The 16,613-nt window shown below is 42.4% G+C and overlaps 1 protein-coding gene across 1 annotated transcript in view; it reads left to right on the plus strand.

Annotated features, from left to right (window-relative positions):
• galt (galactose-1-phosphate uridylyltransferase) overlaps positions 1-16,613 on the plus strand; it is a 112,181-nt gene that overhangs the window by 8,187 nt on the left and 87,381 nt on the right. The window contains exon 7 of the mRNA XM_080527891.1: positions 6,679-6,801. Within this exon, the coding sequence (XP_080384017.1) occupies positions 6,679-6,801 (123 nt within the window). The remainder of the gene's footprint in view (positions 1-6,678; positions 6,802-16,613) is intronic.

The following is a 16,613-nucleotide window of genomic DNA, read 5'->3' on the forward strand; positions in this document are numbered from 1 at the left end:
TAAGATCTGCACAGAGGGGGGGGGACACCACCTAAGTGACTTTGGCATCAGACGTGCGTTCTGGTCCAGAGTTCTGATTACACACGTTCAGCCATCTCCATCTGAACAGGGTCATTATGTGGTTCCCACTGGGGGAGATGCCACACACTTGAGTGAATTACACTGTTGGTGACATGTTGATGATGTACAGTACAATGGGGTAAACCACAGAAAATATTTACCACAGCTTAGACAGACAAAAAACGCCTTATGTGGACATTCACCGAAAGAGGTTAGGTTGATATAAATGTAATTTGATATCAAAATAAATGTCTATTCTAAAATAGATTTTGAGGAAGATATTTCCATTGAAAATTTGAAACGACGGACCAACACCATTTATAAAGAGTATGTGAGTGAATCATCTCATAAAGGCGAGACTTGAAACAGAATTTCAAGGCGGATTTAAAGAATAAATGAAGGAATTGGGTTACATATGCCAGAGGGGATAAAAAAGAAAGAGAAAAAAAGGGGGAAAGAAAGAACGGTTGATATCTTCAAGTTTTTCATATTCCCATCCCTTCTCTGGTCAACTTTGTTCATATTTATTAGGATTTTTTTTTTTTCTCAAGGATTTTCTTGAGACTTTTATCTCAAGATCAATATCTATCTATCTATATTTTAAATCCCAAAAGAAGAAATCGAAAACGTAGCTGTGATGATATCACATGAAATTCATTAGCTTTTCATCCAAAGGTCTTGTCTGAACCCACTGCGGAGACCATACACAGCCTGTTCCAACCGATGCCATCCAAAAGGCAAGGCCTCTTCCAGAGCCTCAGGACCAAAACTCAGAGGCTAACCAACCACTACTTCCCCCAGGCGATAAAGCTCATGAATGAGCTCACTGTAGACAGTTGACTGTCCTCCCCAAGCCCACCCCATGTATACAGACTATGGAAACCTTAAGCTCACAGCCACTTTACTGCTGAACTATGTACAGTATTATCACTAGTTGCACCAGTATCCTGTCTTACCTGTACTATTGTCACCTTTATCTTGTCAACTTTTATTTTTTCATCATGCCTATTATTTCTTTGACACAATGCAATGTCAGGAACCGAAGCCTAAGAATTGTACTCCCTTACACTTGTGTAATGTGACGTAACAATACATTTGAAACTTGAAACTTGAAACTACCAATGTATGGAGGAAGGATCTAAGAAGAATTAGTAAGGTTAAGATACCTATAATATATATATGTAATGTAGTGGAGGTGGCTTAAAATCACACTCTCGTGAAGAGGTAGATACATGTAATACATGTAAACCTGTATGCAACCATGAGAGAGTGGGAGTCCTGGGTTCAAACCCTGCCTGCCTCATACAGGTAGGGGAAGCTGTGCTCCTATTTGATTCCACACAGAGTGATTCTATACTGTGATCTCATCATCGACTAGCATTTGAGAAGAACATTGTTACGGTGATAATGAGCACCATATCCAGCTGAACCCAGCACACTACACCTAATGCTACGAGTTAAGACCCTGCTAGCGCCAGAACGCTTATAAAGCTGACTTAACCGTGGTTGCTTGCTACAGTATTATTAGGAATATGAACATGTCCATAGATATCTACATTGTGCTATGGCAATTTTCCACATGAGCACTTGTGTCGCTAAATTCAGGTATGTGTTGCTAAATCCAGTTTCCCTCTCCACACCAGGCTGATGAGTGTACCAAGGGGATGGAAGAGAGTCAGAGCGTGTGAAAGAAAGCCTAGGTGCGTCTAGATTCTAGCCGAGAGGTACCGTTGAGCAAAATGTCCTGCTTCATTTGGGAAAACATTTTGAGACACTAAACAGTTGCCAATGCTCCTGCATCTCAACGTCAGCAAGGCCAATCATTTATGGTTGGAGTGTTTTAGCAGTAGAAGTCCAACAATTCCTTAATGGACCAAGTCAATATCCATCACATTTTAGTGCACATTTTAGGCTGTGACGGCAGTGATCTAGGCAAAGAAAAACATTGACAAACGCTCTGATTCACAACAGTGTATGTGTGTGTGTGTGTGTGTGTGTGTGTGTGTGTTTGTGTGCACCCCACACCCGTGCTCCAGAACTTCTGCCTTCACAAGCCGACAAAGTGATTTGAAAAGCGTACGTGTGTGCGCCTGAAGCACCTGCCATGGTGAGACGCTTTGATTTTAAAAGTGTATGTGCCCAGCAGAACACCTGCCGTTCACTGCGCTCCTCTGGGCGAGAACCACATCACAGTGTTTGGTTTTCTCATTATTATTGATGTTATTACTCCACTCTCAGGTTTATTTAATGGCTGTGAGAGACGGGAGGGTTATACGTATGTTTGGGAAAGAGCTGGATTGTGGCTGTAATGGGCCCGTGTCTGCAGGGTTGTTCTTTTCTGTGATACAAACACACACACACACACACACACACACACACACACACACACATACACACACCCATAACAGGAGAGGAGGATCTCAGAACGGTAAGGGGTAAATGTATGTGTATAGCAACACGCACGCACACACACACACACACACACACACACACACACACACACACACACACACACACACACACACACACACACACACAGACCCACACAAACACAAACACTGGGGACAGGGGAGCGTGAAGGTCCTGCGATTAGCTCCACCATTCCAGATGCTCTTTTATCATTCCTGACATTGAAATCAGCAGTCGGAAGACAGAAGGTTAGCTGGAATACTGAAGGCCAGCCGGAATACTGATGCTGCTGCAGCTCCCTCCTCTTCTGCAACCTGCAATGAAAAAAAACACATTTTTGAAATGCTTAGGTGCACTTTATTTAGCCTGCTCGGCATTAGGGAACCAATGGAATAATATCAAAGGTGCAAACCCTGCCCACTCAAGTGCGTCAAGCAAGCTAAAACAAGCACACCAAAAGGTTTTCTTAAAAGGTCTTTTGAGTGGACACAGCTCTGGTCCTCCTACAAATCAATGACTGGGCAGTGGTTATAGCTGGGCACAGACTCAATGCCACTTTCGAACACTCTCATCGAGATTAACTTTAAAAAGCAGACCAGGGATTGGGGCCATTAAGTGGCCGGCTTCGGAACAACTTTGGCTGTATATTTTCATGTGAGATAATTAATTGGACGCCAAAGCAGGGTACATTCAGTTCGCGTTTCCAATCTGATGAGCTGGGACTAAATGTTTAATGCATAAGCAGAGCTTTCTGTTGTTCTGCATTATTAATCCTTCCTCAAAGGTGACTCAGATCTCCCCGGGTACTTTATGACTTTATGCTCATAACCAAGTAACGTACTCCGAGGCATGAAGTCATTATGGGTATTACAATATTATGAGGCCTCATTTGGAGTAGTCGTAATGTCACAGATGCAAGGGGAGAACAGAACCATCTCCAAAGCCTGTTTTGGAGAAAAAGGCAAAGCAACATTCAACACAATGAAACCTGTAACCCGGTGGATTCAAGTTTTAGCATAATATAATGTGTACATTTTCTACAATATTGTACATACGTGTAGAAAAGTGTTAATTACTGTAGTAATTAAGTTGAGTGTAATTAAGTTGAGTGTCTTTTTGGTATTGCACAATGTTGATGTGTTGTATCAACAATGTTGTATGATGTATTTATAGTGCAACTGCACAGGCGTAAGAGATGTATAGAATGTAACTTTGCCTTTCGCGCCCACATTATCAGCTAACTTGGTACCACTGACATGCTGTGTAAGAGCAAGGGGCTTTAAAAAAAAAAAGGGAAAAAAAAGAAAAGGTATTAAACTTTATCTGAAAAGCAGTCCAGCCATGATTCATTATATGGGAATGGTAGTTTATCTCAGCCAAGATGACCCTTCTCTATTTCTGGGCTGGGATACAGCCAACGGTCATGACTCAGGTGTGTGTCGACATGGGCTTGATATGTTGTGGTGCGAGCAGAGGTGAACCATGGGTAATGAGTCCCTTTTTTCCTCTAATAGTTCCGAGTGAGAATGCCAGGAAGGCTTAGAGCCTTAGACACGCTGGCACGTTGCCTCGAAAAGCAGAAGAAACACGAACAAACAAAGCGCCGCTCGGTTCCAGATGTTTTGTTGGGAGAAATTGGACACATTTTACTCCGACTTGTAAAACAGGACCTTGATTTTTCCAAGTGTTATTTGATTTTTATTGTGTATATTAAAACTGTTTCAGGAAAAAAGCTTGGTTGAATTCCCCCTAAGTTGAATTGCATTGCTAGACGTTTTTTTTACATGTAAAGTGATACCTCATGGTATATTTATTTAGTATTTTATCTTAGGAAACTGTTTTCATCATCGTTGGCTCTCTAGACTTATTATTCACTTTGAAGAGGCATGACCCAAACTGAATTACCTTCTTGTCTTCCCCGTCGGTGTTTGTGATTGTTTCATTGTTCAGCGAGGTCCTCGTCTGCACAGCCTCTGAGAATGAGCATTGGGCTTACACTCTAGTAACTGACAATTAGCATGGAAACAGAGTCGTACAACACAGAACGAGGTTTGTCCATCATGTGAGGATGTCATAATAATAAGAGGTTCCAATTCTGCGTTCTTGTGCTACTCACAATATCCTGACTAAGAAACTCCCTGACAGCTCCTGGAATCTCATCGCCTATTGGTCGATAATGAGAATTCCAGAGTCAGAAACTTCAGTAACAATGTTTCAAGTCAGATTGTTATTTAGATTAGTGTCCTATTTGAGAAGCACATGAAATCTGCATCATGAAAGCTAATTCTTCATGCATATGAAAAAAAAGTAATTGGCAAGCTGTCACATTATTTCACTTGACACAGAGAGGATACATAGGAAAAATAAATGTGGGCAGGGATGGTGCACAGATAGTCTAGTTATCACTTTTTGCTATTTGGCTTCTAAAGGACTACCCAGAATTCCTTGTGGCATGTCGCTCTATCTCTCATCCAATGACGTGGGTGATTAAGCCAAAAATAGATTGTAGATAGGATTCTTTCATTGCCTAAACTGCAATCACTTGTAATCAAATCAACTCGCCTACTCATCTCCACAGCTAAAAGAAGCAGTCAGACACCAGTAGTGACTTTTGAAAGCCACTTCAATTTAATTTTTCCACCGTCAATTCCAGTGTTGTTTTCCCAAACGTTCATATTTTTTTAACATGTCATTTAAAGGTTGAAAGCACTGTTGACAGCTACAAGTGTGTGACAGCTCAATTTGTGTCTCACCATCACAAATGGGTACCCCCTCCCAATGAAGACCAATCTGATGGGTGGAAATGGGGGAAACCGTCCTTCCCTTGAATTAATGAATTGTGGTGTAGTACTACAGTATGCTTGTTTAAATATTTGAGTTGGTGTCTTGATTTTCCTTAGGGGATTTGTACACTATTTCTAAAATCAACTGCCTATTTTATTTTATTTATTTTTTATTAATTGTCATTACACAATATACAGTACATACACTTTGTTCACAATCACAACAGACTTTCCCCACATACAGCATTCAAGGTTAGCATTGTTGCATCTTTAAATTGTTTTAAGGTATTAAGCACTAGGGAAGAGAATTGCGTTCTCCATCTAGCAGGGTATTTACACTGTCAGTACTCAGGAAGACACACAAGTGGGGAGAGAGAACAACATTCATATTGGGCGTAACTTCTAACCAGTTCTGCATTTCTGATCATATTCTTAATAGTCTTAATACATAGCTATGCTGAGGTCCAATATATTATGTGATAAAACATTTTCCGCCATCTTAATGTACAAAACTGAGAATCACAAAAAATCATGCCAAATTGTATGTTTGACATAAAAATAGATAAAACCTAGTAAACATTTTTTTGTTGTGTGGCCAAGTCAGGGATGTTCCAATCCTCTTTGCTGCAGGTAAGATTGGTTTCATGGTGGTTGCCAGGTTTCCCTCGGGGAAGGATGGCGGCGGGGGAGGAGAAGAGGAGGACGCGCCTCCTCTCTCAATCACAAAGCACAGTCTTCTCCCTCTGCTCTGTTTTGCCTTGAAAGACTGCTGATAGACCAGTGATGTTTCGCCAACGATTGCTTCTGGGCCAGTGCTGTTCTCCAGGCTCATGTCACTGTTTTCCCCATGGCTTTGGAAGTTTTTTCGACAAAATTTGTCTCCAGAAGCTTCCCCGGTGTGAAGCCCGACAGAAGCGCGCAGAATGGGAAGAGATGACCAAAATGTTTTATTTCTTTTTTTTTTTTAAATCCAATGGGGATGTGCAGTATTATTGGGACTTGTTTTCTTTGCCTAGTATTTCCCTTGATATTTACATATATGAGTACAGGCCTGCCTTGTGTGTTGGGCTATTTACAGACTGTCCTCCACTGAGACAGGAAGAACAGACTGTTATTATTTGCAAGATGGCAGAGAAATGACCCATCTCTCTCAATCTCTCACTCAATATGGCGCATGCCGTGGTCATTCTGCTCTCCAGCGCTTAAGCCAGGAGATTAAAGGATCTTCCCACAATTCGCCTCCTCTCTCGCACTGTGCATAGGGGCTGGAGAGTTCTTTTTTTGACTTGTGTTATAATATAACCAGTTGTTCCATCTCCGGACACCACCAGGTTGATACAATTACCGGCCAGCTTAGTTATATGTCAGGTTGTTGAGACATGTTCTTGCTCATACACTTTTCTCCTTCCTTTCTGTGATGTCATAGGTGTGGGCCAGCAACTTCCTGCCCAATGAGCCTGCGCTGTCGGAGCGCTGCCAGAGAGAGTACCTGCAGAAACATGGAGAACCACTGCTGCTGCAGTACGCCAAGCAAGAGGCCCAGAGACAGGTACTCACCATACCCTACTGTGGCAACTTACAGTATATACACTCTTTGAAAAAAGGGTTCTATAAGGGTTCTATGGAAGTGTCCTGATGTTTTCCCCCATCTTGACTTAAGTGCTGGTATTTGGAATGAAGTACCCGTATCAGAACTAATTGCTGTCTTGCCCTGTGCTATAGTATCCCAAGCACGAGTCTCAGATGTATGTTAACACTGCTGCCGCATTACACCAGACTGGACACGCAATGACAGATACACATCATACCAACATCATACCAACGTACATGTAGAACCACTGCAATGTATATGGAGACAGATGCTGTAGGCTATATATATGTGACACGAGCCAACGTACATGTACCAATGTACATGTAGAACCACTGCAATGTATATGGAGACAGATGCTGTAGGCTATATATATGTGACACGAGCTGGTGAAAAGGTCCGGATGTCGGCAATTCTCAAGTCGTGCAAATGACCAAAAAGCTTCTTTATTAAAAAAGAAAAATATGTATTTTCCGTTTTTTGGCATACTACGAAAGTTGAAGTGTTGAAGAGCCCACTAGATATAACAAACAACAGTTTTAGGATCACAACATATTTATAATTTGTGAATTCACTGTATAGTCTGCTGTAGGCTACTGGATAAGTGATACATGGCTTGTAAGCAAATGTACGTTTTAGGACGTGTTCAAAAGCAAGGACTGTGTGATCATCTAATTATGTGTAGTTGTGTGTTTTTAGCATGTTGTGATGTGACATGCAGTTAGATCATAGTGATGTTATTTCTTCTATTTCTTCTATTTCCTACCTAGCTACCAACGCGATGGTAGCGAACACGATTCAGAGCATTTTTCTTTACATTTACGTTTACATTTTTGGCATTTAGCAGACGCCTTATTCCAAAGCGACTTACAATCAATACATTTGAATGCTAAGCATGTGAATCATCAGTCCACCATTCGTGGCAGGAAGAGTAATCTAGCTCAGGCCCGGGGCCATTGATAGAAGGAGAAACCTTCTTCTACCACCTTCTTCTAAAACTTTTTTTTTTTTTATACTGGAGGAACAGAGAAACAGTACAAGGGGGGCGATAGAAGTTCTTAGGGACACAGTAGAGGGGAAAGCGGACGTCTTTAGGAGACGTAGTGCTGAGGGGCAGAAGATGTCTTAGGAGGAGCAGTTAAGGTGTAACCTGAAGAGGTGGGTCTTCAGTCTACGACGGAAGATGGGTAGTGACTCTGCCGTTCTGACAGCCGTGGCGACCTCATTCCACCAGCGGGGAGCCAGTGTTGTGAAGATACGTGATCGGGCAGCACGACTGCTGTGCAGAGGTGGTGGGGCCAGTCGGCCAGCCGAGGTTGAGGAGCGGAGTGAGCGGGCTGGAGTTTGGGGGGTTACCATTTCCTTCAGGTAGGCAGGGGCTGTCCCTTTAGCTACCTGATATGCAATGCAATTTTCTCTGGTATTTGCAACAATATCATATCTTGCAATACGCATATCTTCTTCAACTATTTCCAGTGTATAACACATCATTTGAACAATCTGCACTTTCATAATCGGGAAAAAACCCAGAAAAATTACCTTGCCCTATTGGGGGACTAGACCCTGTCACAGATATGTTTAAAGATGGAAAAATCAGGTTAGTGTTATTGAAAGAGATCTGTAGAAAAAAGTGCAGGTACTACACTCAACACATTTACACCTTGCGCCCATTGTTATTAGCTGTAGTGCACTTAACCTTATTCTCAGTTAAATTTAGCCAGTAGAAGGGCTCCCCGCCATGTGTCAAGAGAGAGGTCTAGTTGGGCTGTTTTCATGCTTATTTGCAGTACAACAGTGTTTAGTGTCTGATAACCATACCACATGACCAGGGTTAGTGGGACGTGTGAGTTTCACCTGCACCGGAGAGACTTCTATGATCTGCTCCGTGTGCGCGCTGACACGGGCAGGAAGCAAAGGTGACGCTCCATGGAAAGCATGCCGAATCCGGGCTCCTGCGCTGCTTGCCCACTGCACAATCAGGAAGCGGAGCGTGAGCATGGAGGGGAAGAAATGCCCATTACCATAATGGACTGGAATTAGTTTACACTCTGTGTAATCATGTGAAAAGACAAACCCAACAGGACTAACCAAAAATGACATTTCCACTAATACAGTGTGGAGTGCATTAAGAATGTTTTCTTACTTGTTAGCAAGCTGATAACTATTTAGCTAATTTGGTGAATTGAGGCTCTGTTGAGAATACATTTGCGTCTTCTTGCGTCTTAGCGGCTGATGCTAATCTTTGACGTGTCCTACCATGTTTCATGCAGTTCATCGCTCATGAACCCTGTTTTTAATACAATTGTGAAAAAGGACACGGTAATAGACTAATAAGTGAATTAATCGTAATTTAAACAACTTTGATTTATGCATTGATTTATTTGAGTCCACAACATCTATCAGTAGTTATAACAAATGATGCAATAACTAAATATGATGTATATATACTGTATATACTGTGGTTATGTATGCAGTGCCCTGTGTAAGTAATGGGACAGTAAGGCATTTTCTTCTTTTGGCTCTCCACTCCAAGGTTTGGATTTTAAAGACTATACAGATAATGTAGAGATCGCTTTTTTTTTTTTGAGTTATTGTCCTGCTGTATGATGACATGTTAGCCAATGAATTTGGAGGAATTAGTCACGTGTCTGTTTTCCATATGAGTCTTTTTAAAGAACACATTCACAGATTATTTCAGAACAGATTGATCAATGAGGCCCAGTGAGTTCTCTCAGTATAACTATGAATAATTCAGATGCAGTGCAAAATGTCGGCAGAGCCCCCCTTGGCCTCCTATTCATGAGATATACTGTTGCACAATAATCCAAGTTCTGTATCACCGGTCATAAAAGTGAATTTAATATTTAATTAGTACCAGTGCTAGTTCTCAGGACAGGTGGTGTGTCGTTGGTTGTGTGTCTTCTGCATTAAGCTGCTTTTAAATCTCTTATCTATGTGTGTGTGTCCCCCCCCCCCCCAAATTGTAGTGAAACAGTAGGAAGATAGACCGGACAGCAGGTGTGAAAGCGATGACAGGACAGAACAGGCCAGTGTGGGGCTTGAACCCAGGACGTTGGGGAGACTAGGTATGTGTGTATATGGAGCATTACTTCTAAGCCACGTCTCCGCCACTTACAGTATCTATAAGGTTATCCATGTGGTTTAATAGGCTACTGGATGTGCTACCTACTCTGTACAGTGAGACAAGGCTCGTCTGATGTGTTATTTTGGCCAGACAATAGCGTCCGTTAAAGGCTTATTACCTACCATAGATTCTCTATTAAATTGTAATCCACAATAAATGGTTATAATGATTGGTGCAGCTGCTTAGTTAGCCTGGAGAGATAATGCGACATGGGTATCTGGGTTAAATACAGCACATACTAAGGCCTCTCTGCATTTAATTGATGTATCTTAAATGGATAGATTTAAGCTTTAAGTTACAGTATACAAGCAATAGTTTGACCGCCTCTTATTGTGAATGAATCGGTGACTTGAGGAGTGTTTTTTGCTCTATCCAAGGGGTAGTTCATCTCTCGGACAGCTACCCCCCCCCCAGTCTAAAGAGTAGAGGTGTGTGCTCTGCCCAGGGTTTGTTGAGGTTCATCAGTGGCTCAGACAGCAGACAGCACTCAGACTCCTTAGCCTGGAAGGCAGAGAGCTTTTCAGAAGCACTACACTACCCATGGTGCGCTGCTTGGTGTCTCTGTCCTCATCAAGGACTAAAGAATGATTGTCATACAGGGGTCTGTGAACGCCCATGGCTCGGTTTCAAGGGGTCAACAGAAAGCTGTGGTAACACCTAATATCTAATGTCACATTATGTTGGCGAGCTATTTTTTATAACACTGTTTTGCACACAATTCTGAGGATAGGAGTATCTTGGGTGTCAACAATGACTGTTTTACAGCATACAATTTACAAGTGAAAAATGTTCTTGTGTTTCAAAGAATACTGTATCAGGGGTTCTCAGAAAGAGAAGGGTTGAGAGCTCCCTGTGTTATAAAGGTTGGTTGAATTGAGGCGACGAAATAGTTTCCTCTACACATACTGTAGAAATCTAAATGGAGAATGGAATGCTTTCTTTCAGCTATCCAGTAGATGACTTTAATCTCATTCAACTATCCTCAGTGTATTTTCTCTTTATCTCCTTGGGCGTAGACATAATACAACTTCTGTAGTGTACAGTAGTTGTCTGTCGTCAGTCTGTTCTAGTGTTAAAGGAGTTGTCTCTGGGATATTTGAGCGCTGCAGGGTCTGGTCACTGTCAATGTGATTGGCCGTCGTCCACCATGACACCCCCCCCCCCCTGCCCCCCCTCCTCCAACCTGCTGTCCTCACAACAGCAGCTCTTTCACACTTCAGCGGGTGACAACTGTCCATATGGCAGACGTCTGTCTCATTCACACTATGTACCCCCCCCCCCCCCCCCCACTCGCATCAATACACCATCAATTTATCTACCATTTTCCCCACTCTCCTTCCATTTTCCCCACTCTCCTTCCATTATTTACCTTACTTATTTGTTTGCCTACCTTTTCTCTTTTCTCTTCTTTTGTATCTCTGCAGCAGGCTTAAGAGGGTTTGGCCTAAGTGCTTTGATTATATGAATTCCATCCAATTCAATGTACTTTAGTTATCACCACAGTCAATTACCGCTGATCTCAAAGTGGCAATGCATTCAACAGCATCGTCAACAACAACCTATTCTGATAATCTGCAGAGAATCACATCACAGACATTTTTCGATACCAGTATTCTCCACCCACTCAGCAGCTCTGGTGTTGTGCTGTTGGCTCCAGTCCTGAGGACAAGGCCGGACCCTTCAGCTTGGCCCGCTGTTCGCGGCATTTCTGTCGCTGTTCGAGCAGATCGGAGGCCTAAACCGGTTGTGACAGGGTGTGGGGAGTGGGTGACTGAGGGATAGCGGACGGAGGGATGAAGGGATGGAGAGTCGGAAGGGTGTAGGGGCCAGGGACGGGGGTCATGCTGGGTCCCTTTGTGTCCCCCTCAGCGTGGGAATGGGACGGATCTGTCACTGCGTATGAAAGAGGGGTGCTGACGGAGACTCAGGGCTCCTCTCTGCAGATATACCCCCCTCTGGAAGAAAAAAAAAAAAAAAAAAGTTTCTGCATCCTTTTTGTTATTAATAATAAAGCAAATCAATCCTCTGCTTCGGGCTCTGTGTGTTATGTCCCAACTTTAATAAGCGTGGATAGGGGAACAGTGTGACTGGAATGACTGCCAAGCAGCAGTTAGTGAATACTCAAATACTCGTGATTCAGAAATGGCTGTGACTTGAGTTGACAATCTCTCAGAGTCCTCATCTCCCCATGCGTCCTCACCGTCGGTGTTAGAATCTCATCCCAATCCCCGCCGTCGCATGCAAGACACGACGGCCTCAATTGCAGCAGAGTTGGTCCTCTGGGTTAATTAACATTGGTATATCATCTTTGTAGATGTGTCACAGCAGTCCTCTGGACTCTGGACTGACCCTCAGGCCACACTGCTGGGTAGTTACGGCTGTCTTTTATGAGTTCACCATAGCTCAGGAGGAACTGTAAAATCTCACCTACGCTGTCTGGGGGAAGGAAGTAAAAATAGATTAACGGTTGCGTTGATTCACTAGACGTCTCTAGCCAGACTTTCTAGGCAGGCATTAGCATTCCAAAATAAAAAAAAGTATTTGTTTTATTGTCCCCTGTGAGTAGAAACAGTTCCATTAGTATGGTGAGAACCTTGCTAGTACCTTCTTTGCTGGGAAGGGTACTGCTGCCACGCCAAATGTCCTGTCACGCCAAATAAATGTAGAAGAAAATCCCATCTTGCTCTGATAAGAGGCCTGCTGGTCCATTTCAGTGGAGAAAACAAAGTTTTTGTCTGTGGGCACCAATTTCCACTTTCACTGTCAATGTGTGTTATTGCACAATAATAGTGATATGTGTTGTGTGTAGCATGGGAAAGCACACACTAACAGTACAGAACTCGTACTCTATGACCATAGCAATGGTGTGTGGATATGTGGCAGGATGAAATTGGTCTGTCACAAGTCACTCCATTCCCTGCTCAATTGTAGATTAGTTCAGTTTGCCAGTTAGTACAGCATCTGAACTGGGCCTTAACTGGTCAATCTGAAGATAGCATGATGCTATCGGCAACAGCTCTATCAGGTTGATAGCCCCCTGTTGCTGTGATGAGAGTGAAGGTGCATGATTACAGATTCCAGCTTTACCTCAGAGTGACAGCGTGGAAGGCAGGTGAATATGAACTCTGAAATGTGTTGCCACAGGGAAAACCGGGTAATAGACCTCAACAGGAGGCATCAGGGGGCAGTCGGAGCTTGTTAACGTTTTATTTCCACTTCAAGGGGAATTCTTGCTGAATGCTATGTAGCATAAATAAGGTACAGTGTTAATTGCAATGCAGTGTTTTACAGGCCCATGGATATATTAAAATCATGCAGAACCTAAACGGTGTGTGACTCGACACTCGCGTAGAGCAGGCGCTGGCACAAACTGAAGTACAGAGAAAGAAAGTGAACTTGGCTCAGTACTTTTACCTCACAGGGGAGTAGAAGTGATACCATCCGTATCAGAGGGCGGATGCCGGAAAAACCAGACAACTGGAGCTTTTCTTAGATACACACTCAAGGGATTTGACCTTTGGAAAGATCAGACCTAATCTGGAACTGCTGTGTTGCGGGATTTGATTTCTCTGTTGTCTTCTGTATCTGATACCTCTGACCGACCACTTGACTGTGAAAGGGTGAGGAGTAGACAGGGTACAAAAGAAGAGTCCTCATCTGTTGACTGTGGAGTGGTGTAGAGAGAGTGTCAGCTTTGTGGTCAAAATCTCATTATCACGTCCCTCAGATGAACACTAGGACAACAAACTCTTGACTCTTGAAAGACATTGTCACATGTGAAAATGTAGAATCATTTAGCCTGTCGAAGTAGCAGTTGTACAACTGAGAGATCGTCAGTAGACCGACGGATTACACAGCAGCCATGATTGGACTAAGAATAACGAGTTAAAAAAAAAAACTCATGTTAGTTTTTCATAATTGGATCTCAAAGTGAGTAAAACAGCCCTCACCCTGTAAAAGGTGAAGGGTACCTTTCTCTGACCTCCCTGCTACAAACTCATAGTTGTCAAGGCAACAGTGAGGGGAAATGCCTTGAGTTTGGAGACTGGCAGTTTTCAGTTTACCACATCACTCACCATACTCCTCTTCTTCTCCGTAGCTACTGACCTCATTTGAATGTGTTAAACATTTTAATTTTCATATTCTTTGTGTTTGATAAAGAATAGTCATACAGTGCTATACATCCATTAATTATGGTTCATGGTCATCTGTGCAATTTTCCCAGAGAGCTTCCTGCACCCCCACATGGTTGAATAACACCAAACTCTCTTTTGTCTGTATTAAAGTTTCCATCACAGTCAAATGAATCAACCGTGATTTGAATATGGTGCCTGAACTTTTGAGCCCCACACCATTTGATTCTGCAGTTCCATGGAGGCCTCGTAGTTTCTATGTTTCTTCTAACGACATGAAATGTAATACATAAGGGGCCGGTTTCAGAGACAAGGCTTAAGCCTAGTCCTGGACTAAATCACACTTTCAATGTAAAATCTCCATTGAAGATGTTTTTTAGTCTAGGATTAGGCTTAAGCCTTGTCTGTGAAACCGGCCCAAGAAGTATGTACTAGTCCTTAACAAGTTTGAGAACAAAGAATTGCCACATTTAAAAATGACTAATTAATCAAAACCATAATTCATTAAATATGCAAATGAGGCCATGTCGGCCATATTCATGCAAATAAATCTGACACTTGGTGAGGCTCAAGACAGTAGTATGACATACAGTTAGGTCCATATGTATTTGGACAGAACTTTTGTTACTTAAGCTGTTTACCAAAACATATTCAAGTTACAGTATATATATAATGAATATGTGCTTAAAGTGCGGACTCTCAGCTACTCTCAGCTGGTATTCACATCCAAATTGGAGGAAGTGCCCAGTGTAATTTAGGAATTACAGCTCTTTAATATGTAGGCATATCAATATCTAAGTCTACCATAAAGAGAAGACTTCATGAGAGCAAATATAGAGGGTTCACCACAATGCAATGCAAACCATTCATACGCCTCAAGAATAGAAAGGCCAGATCAGACTAAAAAAGACAGCCCAGTTTTGGGACAGCATTTTTTGGACAGATGAAACTAAGATCAACCTGTACCAGAATGATGGGAAGAAAAAAGTATGGAGAAGGCTTGGAATGGCTCATGATCCGAAGCATACCACATAATCTATAAAACACGGTGGAGGCAGTGTGATGGCATGGGCCTGCATGGCTTCCAATGGCACTGGGTCACTAGTGTTTATTGATGATGTGACAGAAGACAGAAGCAGATGGATGAGTTCTTAAGTGTTTAAGGATACTGTCTGCTCAGATTCAGCCAAATTCAGCAAAGTTGATTGGACGGCACTTCACGGTACAGATGGACAAAACATACTGCGAAAAGCAACCCAGGAGGTTTTTACGGCAAAGAAGTGGAATATTATGCAATGGCCGAGTCAATCACCTGATCTCAACCCGATCGAGCATGCATTTCACTACTGAAGACAAAACTAAAACCCAGCATTTGGTGATGTCCAAGGTTAATTTGCCCAATTACATTTCAGCCCCTGAAAATAGGGGACTGTGTATAGAAATGGTTGCAATTCCTAAACGTTTCATACAATATTTTTGTTCAACCCCTTAAATTAAAGCTGAAAGTCTGCATTTCAATTGCATCTGGATTGTTTCATTTTAAATCCATTGTGGTGGCGTACAGTGCCAACATTATAGAAATTGTGTATTTCTGGACCTAACTGTAGACGTGTACCAAATTCCAACATGATTGGATGAAAAACATGGCTGCCATTCAATATATGCCACTCAATATTCTGCAGGTCCAACCATTTTTAAATATAAAAAAATAAGGTGGCAGCAGCAGAATGTATTCTGAAGTGTACAGAAGCATCTTGCCTGCTTCAGTGCACTGCTTGGATAGGCCTTCATCATACAACGTACGATAAGACAATGATCCAAAACATGCTGCCATAGCAACAATGATGTTTCTCAGGGCAAACGTCTGGGACGCAGACTTCAGGCAGTTATTACATGCAAAGGATTGTCCGCCAAATACTGTCCCATTACTTTTGGGTACCCTGAAATAGGGGGACTATGCAGACAAATTGTTTTAATTTCTTAATGGTGAAACACATTATGTACACAAATGCCACCAAATAAAAAATTGTGTTTTTTTGTTTTTTTTGTTTTTTTGAACCTCATAGTAATTGTCTGTCTGACTGTCTGTCTGTATGTCTGTTTACATATCCGTCTGTCTGTCTGCTATAAGTGGAGCAGAAGCCTCAGGTCTGTTTAGCATTACTTCTGCAGCATTGAGTAGCCAAGGCTACTGAAGTACAGGCATGCTCTTCACAGCCTTGCTTCTTCCGTCGTATCCTGCATGGCCATCTGGCTCATTGAAACTGTCCTCAAATAATTTTAGACCTCGTTTGAGAATTCAGAGAATTCAGCTTGCTTTTCACTCCCCCGTTCTGTCTTGTTTCAATCAGGAGCATCCACACGCTCGTTAGGAAGAGGAGCTTTCATAGGACACGGATGCTGTCTCCGAAATGATATGCAACATCAACAAATAGTGTTATTTGATGAGTCAATGGCCTTGGGCTCTGTGCTGCAGAGAGCCTTGCCAAGATTGT

The sequence above is a fragment of the Nansenia antarctica genome (assembly GCF_963989245.1).
Source record: "Nansenia antarctica genome assembly, chromosome: 4".
NCBI lineage: Eukaryota > Metazoa > Chordata > Actinopteri > Argentiniformes > Microstomatidae > Nansenia > Nansenia antarctica.